General features: G+C 50.0%; 1 protein-coding gene across 3 annotated transcripts in view; it reads left to right on the forward strand.

The window, feature by feature from the left end:
* The window catches only part of ZNF831 (zinc finger protein 831), a 111,175-nt gene that overhangs the window by 45,896 nt on the left and 37,718 nt on the right, over window positions 1-27,561 (forward strand). For all 3 annotated transcript variants that reach the window (XM_078443902.2, XM_078443903.2, XM_078443901.2), the window contains exon 4: window positions 15,730-15,881. In XM_078443902.2, coding sequence (XP_078300028.2) covers window positions 15,730-15,881 — 152 coding nt within the window. The remainder of the gene's footprint in view (window positions 1-15,729; window positions 15,882-27,561) is intronic.

The raw sequence follows: 27,561 nt of genomic DNA on the forward strand, positions 1-27,561 counted from the left end.
CGTGGGTAAAGGAGTCAGTTGGTTCTCCATCAGCCCGTCTGCACAGCCCCCCTACCCCCGATCGGATCGTGTGTTTCTTTGGAGGGCCAGACATTCCAAGGCCAGGAGTCCAGTAAATATTTGAAATAACTGAGTTGAAAACACATCCACTGGCTTAAGTCCTGAGGAGAGAGTGCATTAATTATTTACAGCTTTTATTGCTTTTTTTATTTATGCAAGCGGTGCGTGTCCTTTGCAGAAAAATTGGGAAATACAGACGAGCAAAGAGGAGATGAGAAAGCATCCTAGTCCTCGTGCTCGGGGTGATGCCACTGGTGCGTGGGGCGCTCCCTTCCAGACTTTTCCCTGTGGTGTGTGTGCACACACAGCATCTCCTGACAGCAAATGGGACACACAGGTTTTTACTAATACACTCTTTCATCACACCGTTCTCTGATGGTCTCGCCCCTTTGCTCCAAACCCTCTACCCACTGTGGACAAGGGGGAAAGGCCCCTCTTTAGCCAGGCCCCAGCCCCTCCGTGCCACCCGAGAAGCTGTTGTCTGATTTTTCCCATGGCCTCCTGTCCCGCTCACGGTGACTTTGAGCCTCCTCCCCCTCTCCCATTCTCAAATTCACACTCCGAACCCAGGTCCCGGCTGCTTTCCCAAACCCCCACCGCGTCTTGGCCCCCTATTCTCCCCTCCCTGGAAGGCTCCCACCTTCTGCCCCCATTGTCAGTATTTGACCCAAACCCGAGATACTCTTCAAGAGGCCGGGCAGGGTCCGAATTCTTCCCTGCAGCTGCTCAGAACCTCGGCGGCTGGAGAAGACACGTCCTCTGGACGTGCCTGGAGATGGGGCCCCGGCTCAGCTGTCTGCCAGGCCCGTGTGTCCAGGGCTGACGCGGCTGAGGGCTTGCCGTGCCCCGGGTGCCGTGTAATGATCCCGCCCCATTTTCCTCCCGAGGAGCCCGAGACGCAGACAGATCAGGTGGCCAGATGTGGCCTCACGGACCCAGATGTGAATCAGCAAGTCTTCCCCCAGAGCCCGGTTGCTCTGCACTCCACACCCTGGGGTGGCCCTGACAGTCACCTGGAGTTTTCTGGGTTTTGTTGTGATGCTGAGTCACAGTCCTCAGGTCTGGGGCCTGAGCTGGCGTTTCCCACGGGCTCCCAGGTGATGCTAAGGGTGCCGGCCCAGGGAGCACTCTTGGAGGAGCCACGCTAGTGTTGCCCCAAGCCACGTTTCAGCCCACCTGTTCGTCGCCAAACGAAAGAAGGATTGCTCTGTGTCACGGGGACATCCGGCCCTACCCCGCACCCCTGAACCGTGCAGAGTGGGGGAGGGATGGCTCCCTCGGGGAATATTTGGGTGCCCTTTTCAGACCGAATGAACGCTAGCCAGACCGAAGAGTAGCTGCCCGTGGATTCTGGGAGCACAGGGACACTGGCATGTGGCCTCGTCCCTCCAGCGGTATCTCCCACGTTGGACTGACCTGGAAGGAGTGCTAGGTTACACGGAGTGACAGCCGCCAAGGCTGTTTCTGGGTGTCAGGCACGGCCCGGGAGTCGTGGGGAGAGGGCCGAGCGTGCGTGCCTGTTAGCCACTCCCACCTCCCGGGACCCCACCCAATGCAACAGCTCAGCACCGTGTACCTGCCAGGTGCCGGGTGCCGCAGGTGGAGGCCGCGCAGGAACCCTTTCCAGCGCGGCTGCTGGTGCCAGGCCCACGCCCCGGGAGGCCCGGAGAGGTGTCCCAGCACCTCCTGGGCCGCACATGGCCCGTGTGGGAATCTTGTTAGGCCTGACCGTATCTAAAAATCTTGGCTCTTAGTAGCTAAATGAATACCAGGAGAGTTCACAGAAAAATCTGGATTTCCAGCTTGTCTTGAAACATCTGAAGCCCTGGGGACGCCAGGCCCTCCTTCTTGCATGGCAGCAGCTGGCGGGAGCTGAGAGTGACCGCCTCGTGGGCAGCGCCCGTGCTCCCCAGCTTGCTCAGGCCCCACCTCTCCCTGTCGTGTGACGTTCGAGTTTGCAAACCTTGGTCTTAACGTGCGGCCTGGTGGGGGGGGGGGGGGGGGGCAGAAGACCGCCTCCGCAGCCAGCGAGCTTCTCGGCAAGAGCCTGTGGGTGGCAAGGCGAGGGGGCATTGGCCCCAGTGTAGAACCAGGACGGGTCTGAATTCAGACTGGGCAGCTCTGTCCTGGAGCCCCTGACTGGGTGAAGTGAGAATGGGGCCACTGAAATTTTTATGTCCATTGAGCATTTATTGGGCAACCGTGATTCATTTGTCGTTTGTGCCTTTTTTGGCTTACAACTGTCCTGAGTTCATGTCAGCTTCGGGGCTTGGCACTTGCAGACCCCCCCCTCCCCAACTTCTCCTGCAGAGCTCACCTGTGGCTGTTCACATAGCTGGCTCCCCCCCCCCCCCCCCCCCCCCCCGCCAGGGAAAACCTCGCTATCACAGTGGGACCTCCTCGACCTCTGTACTTCGGTGGTCCCCCCTCCTGTCATCTGGTTTCATTGCCTTCACAGTATGTTGGCAGAATTCGTTTTTTTGAGGTATAGAATTCATGGTAGCTTCCTGCTGCTTTTTTTTTTTTTTTTAAAGTTTGTTTATTTGTCTGAGAGAGACACCGTGTGAGTGGGGGAGGGGCAGAGAGAGAGGGAGAGAGAGAATCCCAAGCAGGCTCTACACTGTCAGCACAGAGCCCGACTCGGGGCTCGAACTCACAAACCGTGAGATCATGACCTGAGCTGAAACTAAGAGATGCTTAGCTGGCTCAGCCACCCAGGTGCCCCTTGTGGTAGCTTGTTTCTTAAAGACCAGCAGTGGAGACAGAATGTGCCTCTGCTGCCTTGTCTCTGACTTCTAGAGCTTCTGAAGGGCTTGCCTGATTAGGTCAGGCCCACCCAGGATAATCTGCCTTTTGATTAGAAACTTTAATTGCATCAGCAAATCCTCAAGAGGAGAGGATTACACAAAGGCGTGACCTACAGGATCACCCCAGGCTGTGTCTGCCAGGCCCAGCTTTCCCCGGCTCACCCAGCTAATGGAATTAGAGTTGCAACCAGTTGACTTTTCTGACCCAGTGCGTTGCATCAGATCATTCATGACGAATGGTCCTCTTAGTGAAGGACACGCATGTCTGGGGAGGTGTTCGGAGGGGAATATGATGCTGGCCTTCTAAGAAAGTTCCTTCTAAAGGCAAGTTTCTTATGAAGCCACTGGTTCAATGGCACTTGGCCTGCAAAGATCTGATCAAGGAGATGACCAATTCGTTTGACTCGCATGAGGTGTCAAACCCAATCCATTTTCTGGTGGTGGGTGGCATCGTTAGATGATAGAGCTTTTTGGAGAAATGTGCTGCTTCTCTCTCCTATTTGGTCCAGCTTCAGAGACCCGGATCGGCGCTCGCTCTCGGTGCTGGTGTGGGGAAAATGCTGAAAGGTGGTGCCTAGAGGTGCTTCAGCTCACTGTTCTGGAAGCCACGCACAGAGCTCGTGTTTTGTCTTCAATGTATTGAAATCTGTCCGTCTCTCACATAGTAACTTAGGGTGAATTTGTAACAGAAGTTAATAGTAACATAGGATTTGCATACACTTACTTTGCAGATAACCAAACGAAAAGCTAATTTGATGAAGGGTTGCTTGGGCTGTCTGCCTACCCACCTACCTGGCTACCGTCTATCTCTGTTGCTGCTATAGCAAACCACCAGTTTAACGTAGATGCGTTTTTAAACAACCCCAGGGTATTATTTCAAAGTTCTGTAGGTCAGAGCTCATTAAGGGGTCACCTGACAAGATCAAGGTGCCAGCAGGGCCGCGTTCCTTCTGGAGGCTCCCGTGGAGAATGGGCTTCCTACTCATTTGCGTTGTTGGCAGAATTTTGCTCCGTGGCTGGTGGCCCCTCGTGCGTGTCCTGAATCGGCAAGGGCGGGCTGGGTCCCTTTTCACCCTTCAGGCACCTGCTCCTTCCTGTCCAGCTTCATTTCTCTGACCTTCTGCCTCTCTTTCATTTTTAAGGACTCACGTGGTTAGGCTGGGTTTACCTGGCTAATCCAGGACGTCCTCGTCATCATGGGGTCTGTGCCCTTAATCACTTTCACAAAGTCCCTTTTACCACGGAAGGTAACCTACTCACAGCTCTGGGGATTAGCATATGGGCGTCTTTTAGGGAGGGGTCATTATTCCACACCGTCCACCTGTCCATCTGTCTGTCCAGCCACATGTGTATGACCGTATATATGCACGTATGCATCCGTGGACGTACGTGTCTACCCGCTCACGTACGTGGGTGTACGCGAACGTCTCTGTCGTTCGTCGGCTCGCGGGTTCTCAGGAAAGGGGTCTGTTTTCTCATTCACACTCCCATTTTACTTCAGTTGTCTTACGTTTCACCAGAAAACGAAACACTGTAGCAGGGATTCCCCATTGGCCCTAGGTCACAGCAAATGGTGGAATTCATGTCACAGAGTATCTATTCTCTTTTACTCCTTTTTTTTTTTTTTTTTTTGAAAACATTTGAAAATGCAGAAAAGTTCAGAAAAATATATAACAGACTGCTAGGTAATGGCCCAGAATTAACAAATATTAATATTTTGTCATATTTGTTTCTGAGCCTCTGAAAAATAAAATATTAGTTTGTATACTATGTATTGTGTAAAATGAAACGAAACAAGATAATTTTGTAGGTTTACATATTTGGCACTGATTGTTTCGATCTGTGTCTTCATATTTTACAAATCGGTGTATACACTAATAATACATGTGATTGTTTTGTGTCTTTATATTTTTTTAATGTTTATTTAAAAAAATTTTTTTTAATGTTTATTTATTTCTGAGACAGAGACAGCGCATGAGCGGGGGAGGGGCAGAGAGAGAGGGAGACACAGAATCGGAAGCAGGCTCCAGACTGAGCCGTCAGCCCAGAGCCCGACCCGGGGCTCGAACTCATGAACTACAAGACCATGACCTGAGTTGAAGTCAGATGCTTAACTGACTGAGCCACCCAAGCGCCCCTTGGGGGTGTGTATAAACATCATACCGAATTTATCATTCTTCAGTTTGCTTTATAACTCAGTGTTGTCTTTTTGAAGATCCAGCCATGTTGGACCAAATTCATTCATTGTAAGTGCTGTAGTGTGCTCCCTTGCATGAGTATGACGCATTTTATTGTCCGTTCCCCTATTTGTGGGCATTTAAATGGTTTCCAAATATATATATATATATATATATATATATATATATATATATATATTTTTTTTTTTTTTTTTTTGCTAACTTTGCAGCGAATGAATGTGTATGCATGCCTCCTTAAGCACAATGCAAGAAGTTTTCCAAGAATACACTCCAAAGTGGAATTGTTGGGTTATAAGGTAATCACATTTTCAACTTCACACGTTATCACTGAATCACTCTCCAGAGTGGGTGTGTTAATTTACATTTCCTCCAGGTGTAAGTGAAGGTTGGCTCTGCTCCCATATTCCTACTGATGTTTGTTATTAGCTTGCTTTTATGCTTTGCGCATCCAGACTTTGTAGGATTCTGTATATACCCTAGGTTTGTACGTGTGTTTTGCCATTACACACACTGCAGATATTTTCCCACATCTATTTTCTGTCTTTTAGAAGCCGATTTATATATGTTTTACCCACATAATTGCAAATGTCTTGCCCCTTCATTCTTTGTCACATGTCAGATCTTCTGGGACCGTTCTTCTGTCTGAAACATATTTCTGAAAACTTCCTTTAGAGCAGAAGAATCTCAGTTCTCATTAATCTGAAAGTACACGTATTTCATCCTCGTTGAAAACTGTTTTTTCTGGGTGTACAACCTTAGGTTGACGGTCATTTGCTCTTCGTACATCAGAGCTCTCACCGCACTGTCTTTTGGCTTCCATTTTGTGGCGGAGAAGTCAGCTATTCGTGTACTCCTCTCTGGTCTCTTATCTCCGGCTACTTTTAAGATTTTCTTTTAATTTTTGGTGTTCCATTGTTTTACTTTGATGTATAAAGGTATATGTTACTATTATTTATTCCATTAGGAGTCCCTTGGGCTTTTGTGATTTGTGGATTGATGTCTACCTAGAAAATTCTCTGCCTTCATTCTTCAAACATTGTCTCTACCCTGTTCTCTGTCTTCTCTTTCTGGAACCCTGAAATAACGTATCTTAGATCTTCTCTTTTACGTGTCTTAACCTCTGTTTTCAACAACCTTGTCTTTCTGTGTGAAAATCTAGACGCTGTCTTTAAAATTTTATGAATTTTCTCAACCCCCTAAGTAATTTTTTTAAGCTCTATTAAGATATATTGAATTTCAATGTTATGCATATTTAAAGTGTAAAATTTGATAAGTTTTGGTGCGTGTATACACCTGTGAAACCCAACAACACAATCAGAATAATGAATGTATCAAAAATCCCTCAAATTTCCATGCGTCTTCCCTCCGGCCACCCTCCCCTCCCCAGACAGCCCTTGATGTGCTTTCTGGAACCATGGAGTAGTTCCCTTCTTCTAAAATTTTATAGGAACAGAATCACACAATATGTGCTCTTTTTTGTGTGTGGGGGTGGGGTGGGGGGGCTGACTTTTTTTTCACTCAGCACGATGATTTTGAGGTTCATCCACGTCATGTGTTTCAATTCGTTCCTTCTTATCGCTAAGTACTAAGCCATCCAGTGGATATGTCACAATTGATACATTTCCTTGTCGGTAGACATTCATGGTTTGTTTCAGTTTGAGGCTGTGACACATAAAAACTATAAATACCCATACGCAGGTCTTTGTGGATATATATTTTGTTTTTTAAAATTTTGAACTGGTTATTTTTGTTGTTCAAGTATAATTAACACCGTGTTATATTAGTTTCAGGTATACAATCTACTGGTTCCCCACTTTATAGGTTACTCAGTGCTCATCAGGGTAAGAGTGCTCTTTATCCCCTGCACCTGTTTCACCATCACTCCCCCCCCCCCACCTGAAATGAACAAACAAAGAAGAAAAAAGTCAAAGGAACAGACTCTTACCTGTATGGATGTACACTTTACATGCCCTTGAGTGATATCGAAGAGTGGACTGTCTAGCTCATATGGGAGATGTGTGATTCATGGTAAGCTGCCAAAACATTTTCCGAAGCGGCCGCATTATTTCACGCCCTCACTAGCCACGTGAAACTTCCCGTCTTTCCACGGCCTTGCCGACCCTTCGTGTGGCCCTGTTTTTCACTTTAGTCGTTTTACTAGATGCGTGGCGGCGTCTCACAAGCTGGAATTTGCACTTCCCTCCTGACTAAGACATCAAGCATCTTTTCACGGGCTTGTCTTCCATGTTTCTTCTTCGGTGAAGTATCTGTCCGAGTCCTTTGGCCATCATAAAAATGGGTTGTTTTCTTATTGTTGAGTTTTGAGAATTCTTTACATATTCTGGTTGTAAGTCCTGCATCAGATATGTGACTTGTAAATATTTCCTTCCAGTCTGTGCCTTGTTTTTTTTTTTTTTTTTAATTTTTTTTGACATTTATTTATTATTGAGAGACAGAGCACGAGCATGGGAGGGGTAGAGAGAGGAGGAGACACAGAATCGGGACGCAGGCTCCAGGCTCCGTGCTGTTAGCACAGAGCCCGATGTGGGGCTCGAACTCACAAACTGTGAGATCATGACCTGAGCTGAGGTCAGACACTTAAAACCGACTGAGCCACCCAAGCGCACCCCCCCCCTTTTTTTTTTTTTAACTCTCTGAACAGTGTCTCTCGAAGAGCATATATTTTTAATTTTGATGAAGTCCACCTACCGTTCTTTCTGGATTATGGTTTTGGTTTCGCTACAAAAATCTTTGCCTAATCCATGTTTTTCTCCTACGTTTTCTTCTAATGTTTTCTGCTTTTAGGTTTAACACTCAAGCCTGCCGCCCATTTTCACCTAATTCTTCTGTGTCATGTGACAGGGGAAATCTCTTATCTTTGCACGTGGACGTGTAATTGTTTCAGTACTGTGTGTTCGTCTGTCTGTTTTGAGGCAGCACAACACTGTCACGACTACACCGCCTGACTTGAAGACTCACTGTGAAGCTAAGATATCCAAGGCAGAATGGTATTTGCATCATAGTGGACAAATAGATCAATGGAACGGGTTAGAGAGTATAGAAATAGGCCCCATGCATTTGGTCAATTGATTTTCAGCAAAGGTTCAAAGGCAATTCAGGGAGGAAAGTACAGTCTTTTCAGCAGATGGTGCTGAACCTGGTAAATTTCTTCGCCAGTAAGCTGAGCAGTTACAAAGTTCGCCTCATTTGTTTCTCTGCTCTCAGGGGATGCTGCCTTCATTACTTGACTCATGTCTCGAAAACCATTGTTTTATTCATTTGCCTGTTTTTTTTGTTCTGTTTTGTTTTGTTTTGTTTTGTTTTGGGAGGATAAATCTCGCTGCTGTTAAACCATCTTGGTCAGAAGAAAAAGCCCCTGGACTGTTGCAACAGCCTGTTAATTGTCCCCCTGCCCCCCAACTTTTACTGATCTGTCGAGTGTTAAATTTAATTGTTAGTGTATATTATGCTTTATTTCCAAGAAGTTCCACTTAATTATTTTTCAGACCTGCTTGATCGTTTTTTATAGTCTCTTGCTCTCTAGTCTTTTCTTTACTGAGCTATGATTGACATATGTAAAAGCTTGACATATTTAATGTATACATGTTGATGAGTTTGAAGGTTAAGTATACACCCTGAAACCATGCCCACATATGATGTCTTTAACTTATCTGTAATTTCTAGAAGTTTCTTTCCTTTTTGGGGGGGGGTAAGAACATTGACATACGATCTACCTTCTTAAATTTTTAAGTACATAATCCAGCATTGTTGACTATGTGCCCTGTGGCATATGGTAGTTCCCTAGGATTCATTCATCTTTCACACAGTGAAACTGTGTTACCCTTTGATCAGCACCTCCTTGATTCCCCCTCCCTCCAATCCCTGGCAGCCAGCACTCTCCTTTCTGTTTTGATCAGTTTGGCTGTGTTAGATTTCTGAGATACTTGGGGTCACGCACTGTTTATTCTTCTGTATCTGGCTTACGTTACTTTGAGTAGCATCTTTCAAGTTCATCCGTGTTGCAGCAAATGGCAAGACTTCCTTGTTTCTTTAAGGCTGAGGAGTATTCCATTGTGTATCCCACACCTTTATCCATTCATCCATTGATGGACATTTGGCGTGGTTCCATATCTTGGCTGTTGTAAACAGTACTGCAGTGAACAGGCGTGTGCAGTTACCTCTCTGAGGTCCTCATTTCAGTTTGTTTGGGTATATACCCAAGAGTGTGATTGCTGGGTCATGGGGTAGGTCTAGTGTTAATTTTTTGAGGAACCTCTGTATTGCTCTCCATGGTGGATGTACTAACTCCCGCCAACATAGTACAAGGATTCATTTTTCTCCACATCCTTGTCAATACTTACTATCTTTTATTTTTATTATTTTTTTTTTGATAATAGACATCTTAGCAGGTGTGAGGTGATCTTTCATTGTGGTTTTGATCTGCATTTCCCTGATGATCAGTGATATTGAGCACCTTTTCATATGTCTTCTGACATTTCTAGATTTTCTATGGAGAAAGGTCTACTCATTTTACCCATTTTAAAAAAGTTTTTTTAATGTTTATTTATTTTTGAGAGAGAGAAACACACAGAGTGCAAGTGGGGGAGGGGCAGAAAGAGAGGGAGACACAGCATCCAAAAGCAGGTTCCAGGTTCTGAGCTGTCAGCATACAGCACGACACAGGGCTTGAACTCATGAGCTGTGAGATCATGACCTGAGCTTAACTGACTGAGTCACCCAGGCTGTGGTTGACATACATAACAGGCTGTTTACCTGTTTTTTTTAAGTCGGGCATTTTTTTTTTTTTTTTTTTTTGCCATTGAGTTGCAGAAGTTCCTTATATATTTTGGGTATTAACCTCTTCTCAAATATATGGTTTGCAAATATTTTCTCCCATTCTGTAGGTTGCCTTTTCATTTTGTTGATGGTTTTCTTTGCTGTGCAGAAGCTTTTTAGTTTGATGTGGTCCCAGCTGGTGATTTTTGTTTTTGTTGCCTTTGATATCACATCCAAGAAATCATTGCCAAGGCCAATATCAAGATTTCCCCCTTTGTTTTTCTTTTAAGAGTGTTACAGTTGCAGTTTAAGTCTTTAAACCATTTTGATTGGATTTTTGTGTATGATATAAAGTAAGGGTCCAATTTCACTGTTTTGCATGTGGACATCCAGTTTTCCTGGCCCTATTTTGTGAAGAGACTCATTTTCCCATTGTATGTTCTTGCTGCTTTTGGTGAAAATCAGCTTACAATAGACGTGTGGGTTTATTTCTGGGCTCTTTATCGCATTCTGTTATGTTCCATTAGTTGATGTATCCATTTTTATGCCAGTGCCATGATATTTTTATGACTGTAGCTTTGTAATATATTTTAAAGCCAGTAAGTGTGATGCTGCCTGTTCTTTTGTTCTTGCTCAAGATTGCTCTGGTTATTTGGCGTCTCTTATGGTTCCATATGAATTTTAGTTTTTTTTTTTTTAAATTCTATAATCTTTGCTCTTATTTTCAACCTTTTCTAAAAACACACTTAATTTTTTACATCTGATAATGCCAGCATAGAAAGTTGTGGCACGTCTGACTCTGTTTTAGGTATTAATTCTCACTTGCAGGAACTTATTTCCTTATTTGTTTTTGGATTTTTGATGGTGAGCTGAGATTTCTGGAACTTTGGGACTTGGGTTGGAGGTAGGTTTCTCCAGTAATGCCCCCCCACCCATCCACCCACTAGGTGCCTGAAGGCATGTACTGGGCACTACTTTAAGTAAAATTCTTAGTTTTAGGCTTTTTTGTGTCATGTGTACTGTGAATTCAGATTGCAAACCCATGAAAAGACTGTCTTATTGTTATAAAATTAACGGAAGAGACTTTTGCCCCCTTCACTTAGTCACTTAGTGATAAGAGTGGAGTTTTTCAGTGTCCCCCGGGGAAGGTGGTGGGGATAGAGTGTTTATTTCTAATTCACCCTTGTATCAAGGGTACGGCCCTCTGAGGTCTCAGTTTTTGCAGGAGTACAGACGTTGGGTGCCTCTAGGGTCCCCAGGGTAGGTTCTGGGTTTGGGTTTGAATCCTGCTCCCTCTACCGCCCCCCTTCCCCAGACCATAAAAACCAAGATCAAGGGGCGCCTGGGTGGCTCAGTCGGTTAAGCGTCCGACTTCAGCTCAGGTCACGATCTCACGGTCCATGAGTTCGAGCCCTGCGTCGGGCTCTGGGCTGGAGCCTGGAGCCTGCTTCGGATTCTGTCTCTCCCTCTTTCTCTGCCCCTCCCCCGTTCGTGCACTGTCTCTCTCTGTCCCAAAAATAAGTGTTAAAAAAAAAATTAAAAAATAAACAAAAACACAAGATCAAGCTCACCTGGTTTGTTTGGCAAATGCTCTCAAGATGAGCACAAACACAGAAATATATTCCCCTGTGTTCTCTCTATATACATATCAATGTAAGGAAGGATTTATTTTTACTTTTGTCCATATAGAGGACTATGGACCATGGGTCAAACTCAACTTTTGACCTGTTTTTGTATGCCCTTGAGAGCTAGACGTGGTTTTTACGTTTTTAAAAGGTTACATATGTAAAGAATATGTGGTGAGATGGTATGTGGTCGGCAAAATCTAAAATATTTACTATCTGGACCTTTATATAAAAAGCTTTCAGACCTCCGGATTGATTCCCCCCCCCCTTTTTTTTCTCACCTACTTGCTGTATTTTAACTTCCCACTCCTACCTGCAGTTCATCTCTGGGTCCTCCATTAGATGTCATTTGTCTCTTTGTTTGTTCCCTACTTCAAATACCACACTGTAATGGAAGAGGTTGTTTTCATTAAGGAAAGTCCATGAGCTAAAGGACAGAGATTAGAAAATGCAGGATCTGTTTTCAGAGTGGAAATGGAAAAATGTAGCAAGTTCGTACTTGGATGCCTAATTGCCCTGACATTAACCAGAGGCATAGAGATCCAGAGTGCCCACAGACCGCGCCTCCGCCGTGCCCAAAGCGAGTGCTGGACCATGGAATTGGATTTTATTGATTAATTTGTAACCGTGGCCAGTGCCGTATGAAGCACGAAACGCTTGTTCTGTGAAGCTTCTGCCAAACGGAACAATGAGCTGTCAAGTCCCGAGTGGGTCGGCGTGAGCGAGGAAGGCATTGGGGGTCATCTGGGGGAGGCGTGCACTGCAGACCCCAAGGTACATGTGAGTCATCGAAGGTGCGGGGCAGAGAGAAAACCGGACGCCGAGAATGACATTTTTCCTAGTAAAGCGGGCGTTTACTTGTCCGAGGCGGGGGCCTGCTCACTTCAGTGCCAACCGAGTTTCCTTGGTCAACGAGGGAGGGCTCTCAGGAGTGATGGCACGGTCTCTGAGGTGAGGTGGAGACACAAACGAGGTGTGGTGGCTGCCACCACACCTGGCTGAGACCCTGTGTCACAGTCACCAAGGCCCCGGAAGCTTTGACCACGGTGTTCTGCTTAGCGGGCCACTGAGGTCTGCTTGCCTCCACTTCCGGTCGCTTTGCTTCGTTCCCTGTGGGATGAAACGAAAGGGATGATATGACAGCACATGTTCCCCCCACCCCCCGGGATAAACGTGTAAGACCCTCTCCTCGGACCCGCCTTCCGCCCCTCAGACTTGGCTGATCAAAGGGGCAGTGAGTGTGTGTGGGGTGGGGAGGGTGTGGTTGGAGGAGGCAGGGTGGCCGGTGGCTTTCAGCCGGCCTCAAAAACCTCACCCTGCCTCCTTTGGAGGGCTTCTCACTGAACTCTAGTTAAAACTGGTGTCCCCTGAGCTCTTGACCTTGGCCAACCAGGCACCGGTGTCCCCACTGGAGCGGATGCGGGGCAAGAAGGCTTTTTTTTCTGAGTTTTCCTTGAGGCCTATAAACAAAAACGTTGTGCCGATCTCGTGTGTCAGTAATGGTGGCTCTTGAAGGCAGACCTCTGGAGAGACCAAGAGGGCAGAGGGTACACTGAATATAGGAATTCAATTTAAAATCTGGACCTTAAGTGGCAGCTTATTAAAAACCCTGTAAACCACTCTGCAGGTCAGCTAACAGCAAATTAGACGTAAATACAGAAACCTAGATAGGATGTAAAAAGGTAGCCTTGAGTAAAACCACAGAAAAAGCATGGCTTTGTGGGACAATGTCACGCGCAAAAGTGACACCACGTATTTGTAAGGATCCTCACGTATCCAAGGATGTTTGTCAGACGTATCTGAGTGAGCGTCTCTGGGGGGAAAATAGGCAAATGGGGGTTAGAGGAGATGGGAAACATGCGAATCATGTGTCTGGGGTCGGGCTCCCTAGAAGCAGAGCCCGAGATGGGCATTCCTGGACAGGTGATTTGCGGAGGGAGGGCTCTCAGGAGTGAGAGAAGCAGACCAGGGCAAGGGAAGGACTAAGCAGGGTGTGGCATTGAGTGTCCAGTCCTGCCTGATCCCACGGGGAGCTCTGGAGTGTGGAATGCCCTAGAGAGTGGCCACCACGGGACACAGGGGCCGAGCTATCACCCCCTGCAGCTGCCAGTGGCCAGGGGCCCTTCCTGGGGTGTGTGCAAGCTCTCCCAGGTTTCTCTAGGCAAGATGGCTCCCGTCAGCCAAGGGCAGTCCTCTCGAGAAGGGGGTAGATGTGAGTCACCAGCAGCCAACACCCCAGCATCTGGAGCGGTGGGGGGAGGCGGTCGAGACGGGCATTCGTGGCATCCGCTAAACTGCAGGAGGCCTGGGTGATGGTGCAGGCTTGCCCCCCTGCCACACCTGGTGTGTCCGTGCCCAGAGGACGGCGCTCCACGAGGGGCTGCACACAGAACGTTCTGAGAGAGCCCAGGGGCGGGAGAAGCAGACCCGTGACCGTGACCAAATCAAATACTGCTCCAAAGGCAGTCCCATGAGGGCCAAAGGGGGCCCAGATTCCACCTTAATGAGAGCTGGGTTCAGGGGCTGGGACTCTTCAGTCTCCTAGTTATTTTCATTGACTGCAGTCCCTCACTAGGCCGTTTTCCGAAAGCAAAACCTCTCTGCAGTTCAAACTGTGCCTTTCTTAACGTCTGCAGGCTTGTGGCAGTCACCCACTGGCTTGGGGTAAAGGTGACCCACAGCACACAGAGAAGAATTCTCCCGCATCGCCCCACCCTCCTCCCTCCCTTTGTCTCTACACTTTGAAATCACTCTCTGTCTGGGCCCAGCAGGAGCCCTGACTGGTCCTGGGGCTTGTGATTAGCTCCCCACCCTGGCTCAGATAGCTCTTCCAGGAACCTGTGGTCTTGACAAGCGGGGGCGACTGCTTCAGAGAACAAGGCAGGGCCCCCTGGGGGATGACAGCTCCTGTCCAAGGCCAGGGAGGTAGCCGAGCCTCTCCCAAACGCGTAGACTGCAGAAAGATGAACAAAAAGTCACTTTCTCGTTGTTGGTGCCATAAAAATCAGCTCCTAAGAGAATACAGCATTCTGCAGATCTTACTTAAAATTCTGTGAGCGGCGCTGATGATTAGGGGATTGCAGCTGGAAGCTGGCAGCGGCTCAGACAGATGAGAAAGGAAAATGGCCAAGCAGGTCGCCTCACCTTCGCCCCAGACTGAAGAGTGTCTGGGAGTAGGGTTCTTGTAAACTGAGGCTTGTAAAAGAGAGGCTGTCCTTGTTACTTAAGTGGGCAGGGAGAGGCAGTGCGAAGGTCTTTTCGAAGAGCTGACCGCTGATGGCGGCCTGGGCGAAATGGTGCGGGCCACCGGGTCAAGGGTCTGGCCCCACTTGGCTACGCGGTCTTGCGTGTCATAGGGCAACACGGCAGCTGCTCTGCGTCTTGGTTCTTTTGCCTGCAAAATGGTGGCACGGGACCAGCTCGCTGGTCTGCTTTTGGTTGCGTAGCCTAATAAATGCACGATTGTTTACCTAGGAATTACATGTTCGTTTTACTCCACTAATGTATTATGTATATTAAAAAGGGCGTACAGCTGTAGATCCAAGAAAGTCTAGATACAAATAAGTGTAAGCCCTAGTATTTTCTTTCTCAACCCTTGTCGTGTCCTCCCACTGGGATGTGAATACTGTTTCTGGGGATGAGACCCCTGTAAGGGCTTCTCTGCATGGCAAGTCTACGATGCCCATGTTTCCAAAGTAGACCCTCTGAGCCCACAGTGTCCAAGGCAGTAGCCGTTCGCCACACGTGGTGATTTAAATTCATTAAAATGAAATAAAATGTAAACGTGAGTTCCTCAGAAACACTAACTACATTTCAAATGCTCAGTAGCCGCCCGTGGTGCGTGGCCACTCTACTGGTCAGTGCGGATTCTAGAACGTTTCTGTCATTGCAGGGAATTGTATTGAGAAGCTTGCCTATTAAGCAGTCAAGCCCATGTGATTCGGTGTTTAATTACACAGCCGCTAACCTTCGCTGAGCATTTGCTCTGTGCTAAGTCGCATGGAAAGAATTTCGTAAGCACTATCTCATTTAGTCCCTACAACAATCTAGCCCCATGTCATAGCGGGGGAGACGGTGGGAGGAAGGACGAGGAGTTTCCGAGCTGACAGGCTGCTCAGAGGTGGAGGCCTTGTGTTCTCCCAGGCGCCCCACGGGGACTTGGGGTTCATTGTCTGAGCGTCGCCTTTATCAGTGTCTGTGCGTGGGCTTCCGGGCACACGTTCTCAAGACTGTTCACCACACGTGTGCTTCTCTGTCCCACAGGCGCAGAGGGGGTTTCTTACAGAGCCGCGTTCAGCTGAGAGGAGGCGGACTGCACAGGCCACCCAGGGTGCTGAGGAAAGACCGCCACCTCCCCCCACTCGAGGGCCTGGGCCCACGCAGGACCCCCAGGAAGCCTTCTTCAGAAACGGCAGGTAATGTTCTCCTTGGAGGTGAGTCCCAACTGGGCACAGCAAGGGCCCAGGCCCCTCGTCAGATGCTGGGGATGCAGGGTGGGCAACAGCCAGCCAGCTGTGCCCTCGAGAGCCCTGAAGGTGTGAGGACTCAAGTGTGACAACTGGGGGTAGTCACCGTGACTCCAAAGTAGCGGGGAGAACACTGAGATATTGAGAAGTGGGCACACATCCTTCAGCGCTGGCCAGGTGTGCCGGGCCCTGCGCTGCGTGCAGATTCTCCCGGGACCTCGAAAACGTGAGTCCGAACTCTTGGGGACCCCGTCTTTGAGACGGAAGTCCACTCGATTCTTTGCGGTGGGTCCACGGGGGGCTTGCGCGGCCATGTGAACTAGAAAGATGAGCGGCGACGACGCACGAGAGCTGCTCACACGCAAGCCGTCAGAGGCGCCTCGTCATGCCCAGAAACAAACCAAGGATGAACTAATGGGCGGTGCTTCCTGGAAAAAGGACTATTTTAAGCCGTAATCACTGGGCAATCAGGGCAAATCACTCGGCTTCTCTGGACCTCCGTTCCCCCTCCTCTCTCCCCCTCCCCAGCAATAACGCGCCCGGCCTTAGTCTTGTTTGCAAGGTGTCGACTGGGAAAAATGAAGGTCGTCTGTGGAAAGGTTGCAGGGTCCCATCTGGCCAGCAGTGACTGAATTACCATCCTTTTGTGGCTGGTTATTGTCTCTTTGGCTCAAGGACTGACCCTGGGCTGTGTCTGATGGCTGAGGTTTTGGTCCCTGGGGAGAGTTGGCTGGGGCACCTCCCCCTCCACCTTTGTGTAGCACCAGTGCCCCCTGCAGGCGGGTGGCTCTTTCGTGCTCCCCTCCTCCCCCCCACCCCCACCCCCAACCCCCAGGCCCCAAAGCCCTCTCCCGTAGGCCAGGACAAGGGTTCCTTGTGGCTTGTTTCTTGGTGAGAATTTATTTTTTTTTCTTGGTGAGAATTTAAATCGAGGTAAGTATTTGTTCCACCGGTTGGCCAGGAAATACATTGTCTTTGCTATGGAACATCAAGGGTTAAAATCAGGTGGGAAAGGCTGGGAGGGGGCGGGGGCGGGGCGGTAGGTGGAATGCCCCAGGTTGCCCAGCTTTACCCTTTCTTCCAGTGGATGTCCACATCCCCAACTCCATTACTTTCCTCCTCCATCAATGCAGCCCGGGGAACTGCCCGGAGGGATTTGGTTGTGTGGTACTCCACCCCCCCCCCCCCCCCCCCCCGCAGAACCCACCAGAACCCCCTGGAACTCTGCCAGTTATCCCAGACTGCAGAACGTTCCCACCAGCGGTCTCCCAGCACCTTAAAGACGGCGAAACCGGGCTGCCGCGGGAGACTCACACCCGGTGCCACGTTTATGCCGCTGAGCAGTGCGCGCACGCTGCCCTGAAGAGGACAGCGGTCCCTGCCGTGGTGACGGGTGACGACACACACACTAGCTGTTCGCCCTTCGCTCGGATCACACTGGGGGTCTGTGCCCGCACAGCTAGGCCGTCGACGAAGGCTTTACCTACCCAGTGGCTCCACACGAGGATCCACTGGGCACCGTGCCGCTCCCACGGCGGCTGATAAATGCCGCTTGTCATTATCTGCCAGGCACGACAAGCCTACCTCCGTGAGAACCGGCGTGGGCTGAGTGCCCAGTGAGCGTGGGGCATGCGGTGATAGGTGTTTTCGTTGTCTGCACAGGACAAGGTCAGCGTTGGGGGAGTTTTCTTGAGAGACGAGGGGTTTCGTCCGGAAACGCAGATGTAGGGAGAGTAGAACAGAAGCTTTCTGGACTGGCGGGTGGTGAGGACGGGCTCGGGGGCAAGAACGCAGACTCCCGAGAGGGCAGACAGCCCAGATGGGCCAGTGCGCGCCGGGCCCCGGTGGGAGGCGGGAGACGGTCACTGGGGCGGTGCCTCACTTGGGCACCACCTGAAAAAATCGCCACAAACTTGATGGTTTAAAACAACAAAGATTAATTTTCTCACGGTTGTGGAGGCCGGTTGCCTCACACTCTCTCCAAAGGCTGTAGGGGACGAGCCTTCCTGCCTCTTCCAGCTTCTGGTGGCTCAGGCGTCCCCTGGCTGTGTCTGTCCAGCCTCTGCTTCTGTCGACACCTGGGCTTCTCCCCTGTGTTTCTGTGGATCAGGTTCCCCACCCCCCCGCCGCCCGTGTCATCCCCCTGTAAGTATACCTGTTGTGGGGTTTAGGGCCGCTCCCAAATCCAGGGTGATCTCACTCTAAGAGTCTCAATTTAATTATACCCGCAAAGACTCTGTCCAAGTCAGGTCACAGTCACGTGTTTGGCAGTTAGGGCTCGGACGTACCATTTTGGGGGCCATCGTTGAACCGCTTGGCTTCTACGATTCTCCCCCCGTCTGTGAGCCAACGGAAGCGACCTTAAAATGTGTTTCTAGGTGAAAAAAAAGGAGTGGCACGTGTGGACATTCGGTGTCGAGGGACGCACATCTACTGTGCTCTTATTGTGTGCGAAGAGTTGAGGCAGGAACGGTCTTTTGTAAACCAAACTGGCGCATAGTCGTGAAGAGGGAGTCGTGCAGCCCACCAGCGGCCGGGCCTGTTCCCCACTTGGCAGAACAGTCGTCCAAGCGGCTCCAAGTGGCTTCAATACCAGGACGGGTGTGTCGGGCCAGGGGACCCATCGGCTCCTCTTTAGGGAGAAGCCCAGGGGCAGGCTGGGGAGGGCGCGGGCAGGCCCTCTGTGTAGGGCCGCGGGGACTGTGCCAGCAGGGCCAGCAGTCCAGCTGCCCGGTTTGCCCAGCCTTGCACTCTGTGGGGCTGTCAGACCAAAGCAGGGAGCCCCGGCTCCCCTCTCCCTCCCTGTCATAGTCCACCAGCGGAAATGGGTGCCTCCTCCTAATTTGCACACGTACCCAGCGTGCTCATGGTGACCCTGGGGGCCCCAGTGTGAGCAGGGACACCAGTTGGGAAGCGTCTGACCTTTCATTGTCCCTTTTACTCCTCCTTCCCTTTGAAAGCTTCTCTCATCCTGGGGGGAAGGGTCTGTTGCTATCCGTATGGGCTCCCGGAGGGGATCTCGAGACTCTCTCCATGTTGGGAGAAATCCCACTTCTGTATACTTCTTATCTCGGCGTGAGCTTTTCATACCAAAGCTTCAGAACAAACTGGGGCACAATGAATGATGGGTAAACACACATGCGCGCGCGCGCGCGCGCGCGCGCACACACACACACACACACACACACACACACGCCGTCAGAAACAAAGTCTAAATGGGGAGCTAAGAAATGAGGGGCCATTCATATTTAAGACCCCCCCCACCCCGGGACGTAGCCCACACAGAGGTATTATGATGACCCAGCGATAGCCCAGAGTGGTGACAAATGCTTTCGTGTTTATTATTTGAGAAGTGGATTGAGCCGGAGGCCTGGGTCACTGGTGCCCGTTTTCAGAGGGCTCCCTCCCCTGCAATTAGGAAGAACGTGGTGGATGTCCGTTAAGAGCAGGTGTGAGTCTGCGGGATGTGGGCTGAGCGTTTGCCCAGGGAGTATTAATCGCCCCCTGTCCCTCATTGAAGTGTCAGAGTATGAACAGGGATGGCTGGTTGGGTAAAGCAGCAAGCGTGGGCTGGACAGGTCGTGCTGGACAACGTTGAGTTGGAGGGTGGCGAGTGCACTAAAATAAATACCTCCTGGAAATCAAAGGGGCTTGGGAATTTTTTTGCCACCACTTGCTCATACCGGCATTTCACAGAGGAGCGACAGGCTCTCCGAGTGTTGGGTGTTTGAAGAAAAGTACCGTGACTTCATAGGAGCCTGACGATGGGCCTAGGTCGTCCACCATGGACAAATAGCTTTCTCCCATCCTTTGACCTGGCAGGCCCCGCATGGAGAGATCAGGGCTGGCTTCTAAGTGAGGGAGCTGACCTCGCCATGTCTGTGCGTGTGTGTGCGTGTGTGTGTGCACCAGTGGTGCTCGTGAATGCATGCAGCTGTGTACGTGGTTTTGGTTTTTGTTTTTGTTTTTGCAGGGTCCAGGGGGAAGGAGGACCTGTTTTCCGTGGCGGGACAGCGATAGAATCATCTAGTTTGGGTGCCTGAGGGGCTGTAACTTGGGGGGACTTGATGAAACTCAACAAATAAATTGGAAAGGGTCTTTGGGGCGGGGGGGGGGGGCGGAATTTCCCAATTAAAAGGTAGGGAAAATCTTTGGTCCTGATCCTTGTAGGTCAACTGGAATCAGTGAAACCTCTTAAATTAAGTAGGCAAGAATACTTGTGTCCACGGGCTGAAATAAGATGCTGTAACTGACTCTTCCTCTTCTTCATTTTTGGCGAATCTTCCTGTCAACAACTTATGAAGAGGAGAGGAAGAGAATGTTTTTGAAAAATATTTTTTTAAAGGATGCTTAATTTCCCTCCTCTGTAAACTATTCTGATAGCTTGGTACTAATCACTGGAATTAACAGATGGCTTGGCAGTGAAGTCATCTGCAAGCAGAAGGCCAGAGGAGTTATGAAGGATAAAGACCTAATTTATAAATTTTTAGAGTGATTAGAGTCTTTGAGACCCTCCTGAGAACGGAGTCTTTTTTTGAAACCTGAATTCAGTGGTCTGTCCCATCCAGGTTTCCAGCAAGGGGACGGGGGAGGCTGGAAGTTTCTTTTTAAATACCAAGTGGCAACAGGTTACCAGACAGCCCGGCTAAACGTGACTGTCAGTGGGCAGGAGTTTCACGCTTTCCTCAGAGAACTTCTTCAGTCACGTTTACTTCAGGATCAAGGTGGAGCTGTGATGTTAGGTGGGGTTAATCTTAGAAACTCAGGGCTCCTCATGGAAAGGATTTGCACGAATATCCCAAGAAGAGTGCACATCTACTTGAGGAAAGACCTTGTAATCCAAACTTTCTTTATGGGACGCCTCAGTTCAGAGGTTGCCTGGGGAGACGACCATTATCACAGGATGAAACCCTTCTCCAATAAATTGCTTATAAACTTAGACCCCTTGTCAACACCACTTTCTCTCTGTCCCTCTCTCCTCACCGTTAGCTCTCATCCCTGCCCTTCAGAAGAATTTTCACAATATAACGTGAATGGGTTGCCAAGTGAAACCACACATCACGCTCAGGACGCAGCCTTTCATGACGCCAATGGAAGTGACCACTGGGTTGGTTGAAACTCGCCGACAGAATCTGACTAGATGACAAATGAGCAAGAGGAAACCGAGGAGGTAGTTCCAACAGAGTGAGGTACATACCAGGGAGTGAAGAGAAGGCCTTGGGAAAACGGAGGAAGCCCTAGAACATTTGGGGGGTGGGGAGGCCCTCTTGATCTTCCTGTGAGAGGAAACGTAAACTCAAGACTAGCCCATCGGTCTGCTGTACAGTTTTGTGTAAAAATGTACTCTGACCCCATCAGCACTTGATTAACCTTAGTTGATTTTAGCAGTTAGCTCCCAGTTTGCTGTTACAACCCCTCACCTTGAAGGTTTATTTTTATTTTATCTTTGTAGGTTCATCAGCTTATCTTCATAGCTTTTGGTTGCAAGAGAAATTCTCAAAGCCCTTAATTCCCCACTATTTGCTATGAAGTTTTCGTCCCTTTGGTGAATGAATTCATCTTAGGTGATCTTTCCCCAGTGGCAGTGACTGGAGTTAATCGGGGCCCCGTTTCCCAAGCTGATGGGTCATCTCGGCCTTTGCCTCAGTGCCTCACGTAGCGTTGGGTTCTTAGTAGGTGTTTGTTGAACGAACCACCGAACAAGCAGAAGGAGGTCTCCTTGGGGCTCAGCCCCGTTGAAAGGTTGATCCAAATCAGCCCCCAAAACTTCTTGGAGAACGAAGGAAGGCGCAGGCAATCTGCAGAGTTCACGTCTGATTGTGTTTTGGAGAGGCGTCAACAACAGAAGAGTCCAGAGGGTGTCTGGTTTGGATGGCAGTGAGCTAAGCGGAACAAAGGAAACTTGTTATTTTCTTCATAAAAGAAACCTTTTCATCTAAAAAAGCAACTTCCAGCTTCCCCTACCCTTGCTGGACTCAGTTTTGTGGCACCACTGCCTTCAACCTTAAGGATTATCTGTCTGTGTGATGCCACGTCATTTGTACAAGATGAAAGCTCTGGAGAGGAAGGGATGGTGACTTTGAACCTGAAGATGTTCACTTTGATGTCTTTTAACCTCTGTGACACCACAGATAGGACTAAGTCTTAACCGGGGAGATTTACTTCCAAAGCCAGCACTTGGGTCAAAACAGTCTGTGGTCAAAATTATCTTTGAAAACTTTGTAGATGAATTACAAGAATGTGTTGTTGTCTGGAACTCAGAGCAGAAGTTCTCACGCACGAGGTGTTTGAGCACCACTGAGGTCCAGGAAGGCGAGAAGAGAGGCAGGCTGTCTGCACGGGCTGTTTGAAGATGAACAGCCAGCTGTCTAAGGAGCCGGTGAGGATATGGTGTCCCTGCTTTGCCACACAGCGTTCGCCGTTTGGTTTTAGCATTAAGCCTCTAAGACCGCTATGACATCTTCATGGGTCGGTTTGTCGTGGTGGGGATTAAGATCCTGGCGTTGTGCCTTCTGGGCGGTGTGGGGAGCAGTGTTTCACAATCCTGAGCGTAGGTGAAATGTGTGACGGGGCCCTGCTGTGGGGGCGGAGGGTGGTGTCCTTTGTCTGGTGCCAGCTCGGGACTTAGGGAGGGGCAGTTACTCCGTGCCACCGTGAACCCGATGGTGTAGGACAGCAAGAGACCATCTCTTCTCGTGTAGGGGGAGGTTCGCCACCGACCCCTGTCACAAGAATGGCTTCTCTACTCTTCGCCTCCCGCGTTGGGGTCTCACTTAAGAAGAGAAGCTTTGCAGGTGCGTGCACATGCTTGCACTCGAAGGCTGTTTTTCCATCAGAAAAAGCAGGTGAAAAACCCACATGTCCCTACAGAATGGATGACACCACCTGAGTGAAAGCAGCTCCCGATTCTCTTTTGTTGTGGTTACACAATTCCTGATACGTTTCTCCTGATGAGGTCACTGCCCTGAAATGAATACTTTTCTTTTCAGAATTGGCGAAGCGGGGCGGGGGGTGGGGGGTTGCAGTGGAGACGAACACAACATCATTGAATTCTCTTTGCATCTCAAGTGGGACTTTGGAGTCTCTGGGAGCTTAAAACCCATGAGCCTGCCACCCTATTACTGTTCTAATATCACACTTCCTGCCCCTGGGTTGCAGAAACGAATCTCATAATTAGGTTCGCCCTGTTTCTGTGTTTATATGCACATCCCTTTCTCTCTAGCCGCCGACATATCAGCCTTTGTTATTATTATTTATTGTTGGACTCCTTTGTGTTCAGAGGGCCTGCTCCATTAACTGAGACCCGTTCTGTTTCCTCCGAAGCTGGGGTACATCAGAGCATCCCGTGCTATCGAGTGCTCTTGCAGATTTCCTGAGAAATGCACTTTGTGGGCTGGAATGGAGAACGCTGATGTGGTTGAGGGTAATTCTTTGGGTTTTGCTGGGCGTGTTGGCAGTGGTGCTGCTCCTGCCGGAACACAGGCTAAAATTGGGACACCGAAGAGGAGCTGAGCGTGGCCCTGTGCCCGGGTGACACATCCCAAGTCACATCGATGGAGGGAGATGTTTTATTGAGCTCTAAGAACTACATGGTGTTTATGGTTTTGCAGTTTCCTGCAGCCAGCATGCCTATGGCCGTAAGCACGGTGAAGTTCGGGGCCGCGTTTCACACCGAGACTTCAGAAACCATCCCAGTGAGAAAACCCAGAAGGCACGTTCAGCGTCGGAGGCCCGGCCACTTTTAATCCCTCCAGCAAACTAGTGAAAAGGGGCTCCTTCTGCGGAAGGCCGCCCGGATGGTGAAGCTGGTGGTCAACAGTGTCTCCTAAAGTCTCAGAACTCATGTGCCACCTTCAGAAACGTCACGTCTGTACATCACCCCTGTGAACGTTTGCTCTTGTTGTCCTTGAAACTCAGAAGAAACACAAATACGTTCCTTTTGAAGAGAAACCGTTGGGAAGCCAACATCGTATGCCGTTGAGAGAGCACTGCAGAATGAAAACACTAATGTTTCATGGTAAATAGAGCCCGGCTCCAGCCTGCTGTGGGCAGAAGGCCACGAGCCCTGGGAAGAGCCCCTCTGCTGGAAAGAGACCGTGACGTCTTGAGGGGCATTAGAAATACATTAGCACCCGGTTGAGACTTTCTTCCTTCCTTGGTCAGAGAGATTATAAGGGCACCGCTCTCTCACTGTGTGATTCAGTTTTACTTGTCTCCAAGCTGTGAGTTGCCCCTCCCTGGGACTTTGTGGGCTGCAATGCCCTTTTCTTGACAAAGGGAAGGACCCCCCCCCCCCACCAACATCCACTCGTGTCATCCTAGTCTAGTGTTTCTTTAACTTTTACAAGGCCTTGACTTGTATAGACTTAAACTCTGCATTCGACAGAGTTGGCTGCAGAGGCCATGGGATGACCCACCTACACAGACCTTCCTTGAAGCCTCTACCTTCTCCTCCTCGTTGGGGGGTAGGGGACAGGGGTTACCAGAGGCCTCCCGGGCAGCCTCACACTCCATTTCTGAGACTCCCAGACAGCGACGCGGAAGCTGCTGTGGCACGCGACCTGCCGAGGAAAGGGGTGGTGAGAAAGGCCCTGAGCCCAGGTGCAGCGAGAGGCCAGGCACTCTTCGGGGCTTTGCAGACATTGGGGAAGGGGCTTGATCTTGCTTCCGAGGGAGATGGGGCGCTGCTGAAGGATTTGGGTGCAGGGAGGAGGGCAGTGGGGAGACCGTCCCCTGGGGGTGCTAAAAAGATCGCTCCAGGCACAGAGCGGAGCAAGGATTGTGGCAGATGGAGTGGACACTGGGACACAACAGACTGGAAGGCCCTGGAGACGGGCTGGGCACGTTTGTGTTTAAAAAGAGCTGGGGAAAATCGATGTTCCACCTAGAGGTACGAAATAGTGAACTATTAGTTTTTGGTTATGTGTCTGATGCTTCCTTTAACACATAAAAAGTGTGGTGGAAAAGGCTGGTGTGCACTGTGGCCACCACCCCCGTTGCCAGTTCCGCCGCGGATGAAACGGCTGTTCCGAGGGAATCTGCCAGACCGTTGGGCGTGCGTGTGCCCGTGTGCGTGGTTGACATAACGGCCACATGCGTATCTCGTTGTGCAACTTGCTTGTTTTACTCGGCCACATTCCATAGCTTTCCACACTGTTAGTAAATCCAGAGAGACCTATCTCAACCTTGCAGATGGGGATAGAGCCTCTCTGGGTGGGAGCACTCAGAGTTACGGAGCCGCTCTAATCAGGGGGCGTCTGGCACGGTCAGCATTTCACTGTTGCGTCACTCCCCTGGGACGTGCTGTCCCTAGTTCCTCAGCCCGAGCCGAGCGTTTCTCTAGGGAGAGCTGAGAAGAGGAATCCCTGGGCCTCTGGGGGCCACGTGGCACATTTTTGATCTTTCCGGGTTGCTTCCCAGTTTACATTCCCACCTGTAGCATTTTAGAGTTTGTCTTCTTTTCTTGACCTTCTCCAAGTTTTAAAAAAGTGCCTCGGATGCATAAAAGATGCTGCCTCCGGTGCCCGTGGACAGCATGGCCTTCCCACCCCACCCGGCAGCCCACTGGGGACTGGGGGGACGGGGGGTGGGGGGGGCCTTGCCCAGACAGACCACACGGAAGGCTGGCCTTATCCAATGGGGAAAAACATGGAGGGATGAGAAGACTGTCTTTGTTTTTGTTTTAAATCACAGAGAAGTGAGTTTCTCTTGACTCAACTTTAAGTCCACCGGGTACAATTTGATGTTCTCTCCAAATATTAATAGATCTGTTCCTCAGTCAAGGCATGACGTCTCAGTCTGCTCCAAGAGAGCTCTGTCACTGCAAAGGACACAGAGCCACGCAGGACTTCCTCTGTGCCTCGCCAATTCATTAGACCCGGTTAGCAATTTGCAGAAGAGATTAATTGATTTGCAGGCTGCTGGGCCCTAAGCGTTACTCAGCTGCCTCCCAGAAAGCTCAGGCCGCCGGGGAGCTCAAGAGAGCAAACAGTAATATGTGAGGCTTTGGTGAGAGGCCGAGCAGCGTCTTTGCGCTGCATTATAAACAGGAGCCCGAGAGACGGATTTCTCGGCCCTTTCTGGCTTGGTGTGGGATTTGGGCCACAGACCAGACTCCCAGGATAAAATGAGAAGGCTCACAGAGCTGCACCTGTCAATATAGTGGCAGTGTTCCTCTTTGCAAGCTTCTGTTATCCCCGGACAGCACCACGGCTGTCTTATTCTGAAATGTGGCCACCGGACCTCCATGCTCTCTCCACGTTCAGTTGTAGGAAGGACTCTGCATGTAGGGAAAAGGGACCCAGTTGAAACTGGCCTGGACAAAAACATCATCTCACGTAAGACAATGGCCGCAGGCCTGGCTGGGTCCATAGGTACCGCCGTTGCCATCAGGACGCGGTTTCTCTCCATCACTCGGCCCCTCTTTTCTCTGGGTCATCAGCATCGGCTCCTCCGGGGCCTGCCCGGCCTGTCCACGTTCTCTGCCTCACTCCCGGCCCGAGTCCCCAGACCGAATCTTGCTGGCCTGGTTGGGGCCCTGTGTCTCCTGAACCGATCACTGGGGATTCAGGTGTGGATCATTCACCTGTCCTTGTGCAGAGGGATGGGCAGGGCCTCCTTTGCCAGGGCAGCTAAGGGTGAAGGGGAGCTGGTTCCTCCAGAGAAGAGAGGGCAAGGCAGGTAAACTCTACAGACGTCCGAATCATACCATCTCACTCATGGTTTAACGCAGCGCGGGGTATGTTTGTGAGCAGTGGAGCCCCCGTGTGCCCCTGGAGAGGGGAGAGGCAGGTGATGCCGTGTGCCCTCTTCTTGAGGAGCTTAGGGACTGGTGAACGGAGACACCTTTGTGGCATAGGTTAGAGTCACGCAGCCTCGGGTTCACATGCGATTACAGGGGCCTGCTCTGTGCCAGGCAGTGTGTGGGAGCAGGAAGAGAGGCAGATAGCATGACGCGGCCCTTGTCCTTAGGGAGAGCCCAGTCTGGCAGAGGGAGCCGGCACAGACTGGTAAACAAGTCATTACAAATGCAATGCGGTAAGCTCGCTGATATGATTAAGCTTCCAAATGAGGGACTCTGACAAGGCCGGCTGGAGCGAGAAGGGAGAGGAGGCTAGCATAAACAGGAACATGACGAGGAGGGGCCGCGTTGCTTCCGACGCCCATCCCGAGGGCCCCTCGGCCCCGGGCCCCCACTGCAGAGGGGAGGGACGGCAGACCTTTTTTCCCCTCCTTGCATCATAAAGAAATGTTGCCATATACACTCAACTGCTGGAAATGGAGGTGCACAGCACTTAACTACTATTTACTTATTTATCTAAAATGCTAAGTGTTTCCCTTGGCAGTCACTAATAGATTCCTGTAGAAACGGAGCGACACGTTCTGAATTCTGATTTCTGCGCCAACAGACGGTGGGAAGGCAAAAATGGCTAGTGCACTCCTGGCTGGTTCCGTTGGGGAGGTGGGAGGGCAGGATGACAGAGTCATTTAAAGAGAAGTTGAAATATGGGTATTTGCAAGGTAAACGTGTGTTTATACTAAGGGTTTGAGAGAGAGAGAGAGAGAGATAGACATACCTTCAGTCCCAAACCTGAAATGGAGACTGTTCTGCTTTTGAAGGACCTCCTGA

This window comes from Panthera onca, chromosome A3 (assembly GCF_046562875.1).
Source record: "Panthera onca isolate mPanOnc1 chromosome A3, mPanOnc1 haplotype 2, whole genome shotgun sequence".
Classification (NCBI taxonomy): Eukaryota; Metazoa; Chordata; class Mammalia; order Carnivora; family Felidae; genus Panthera; species Panthera onca.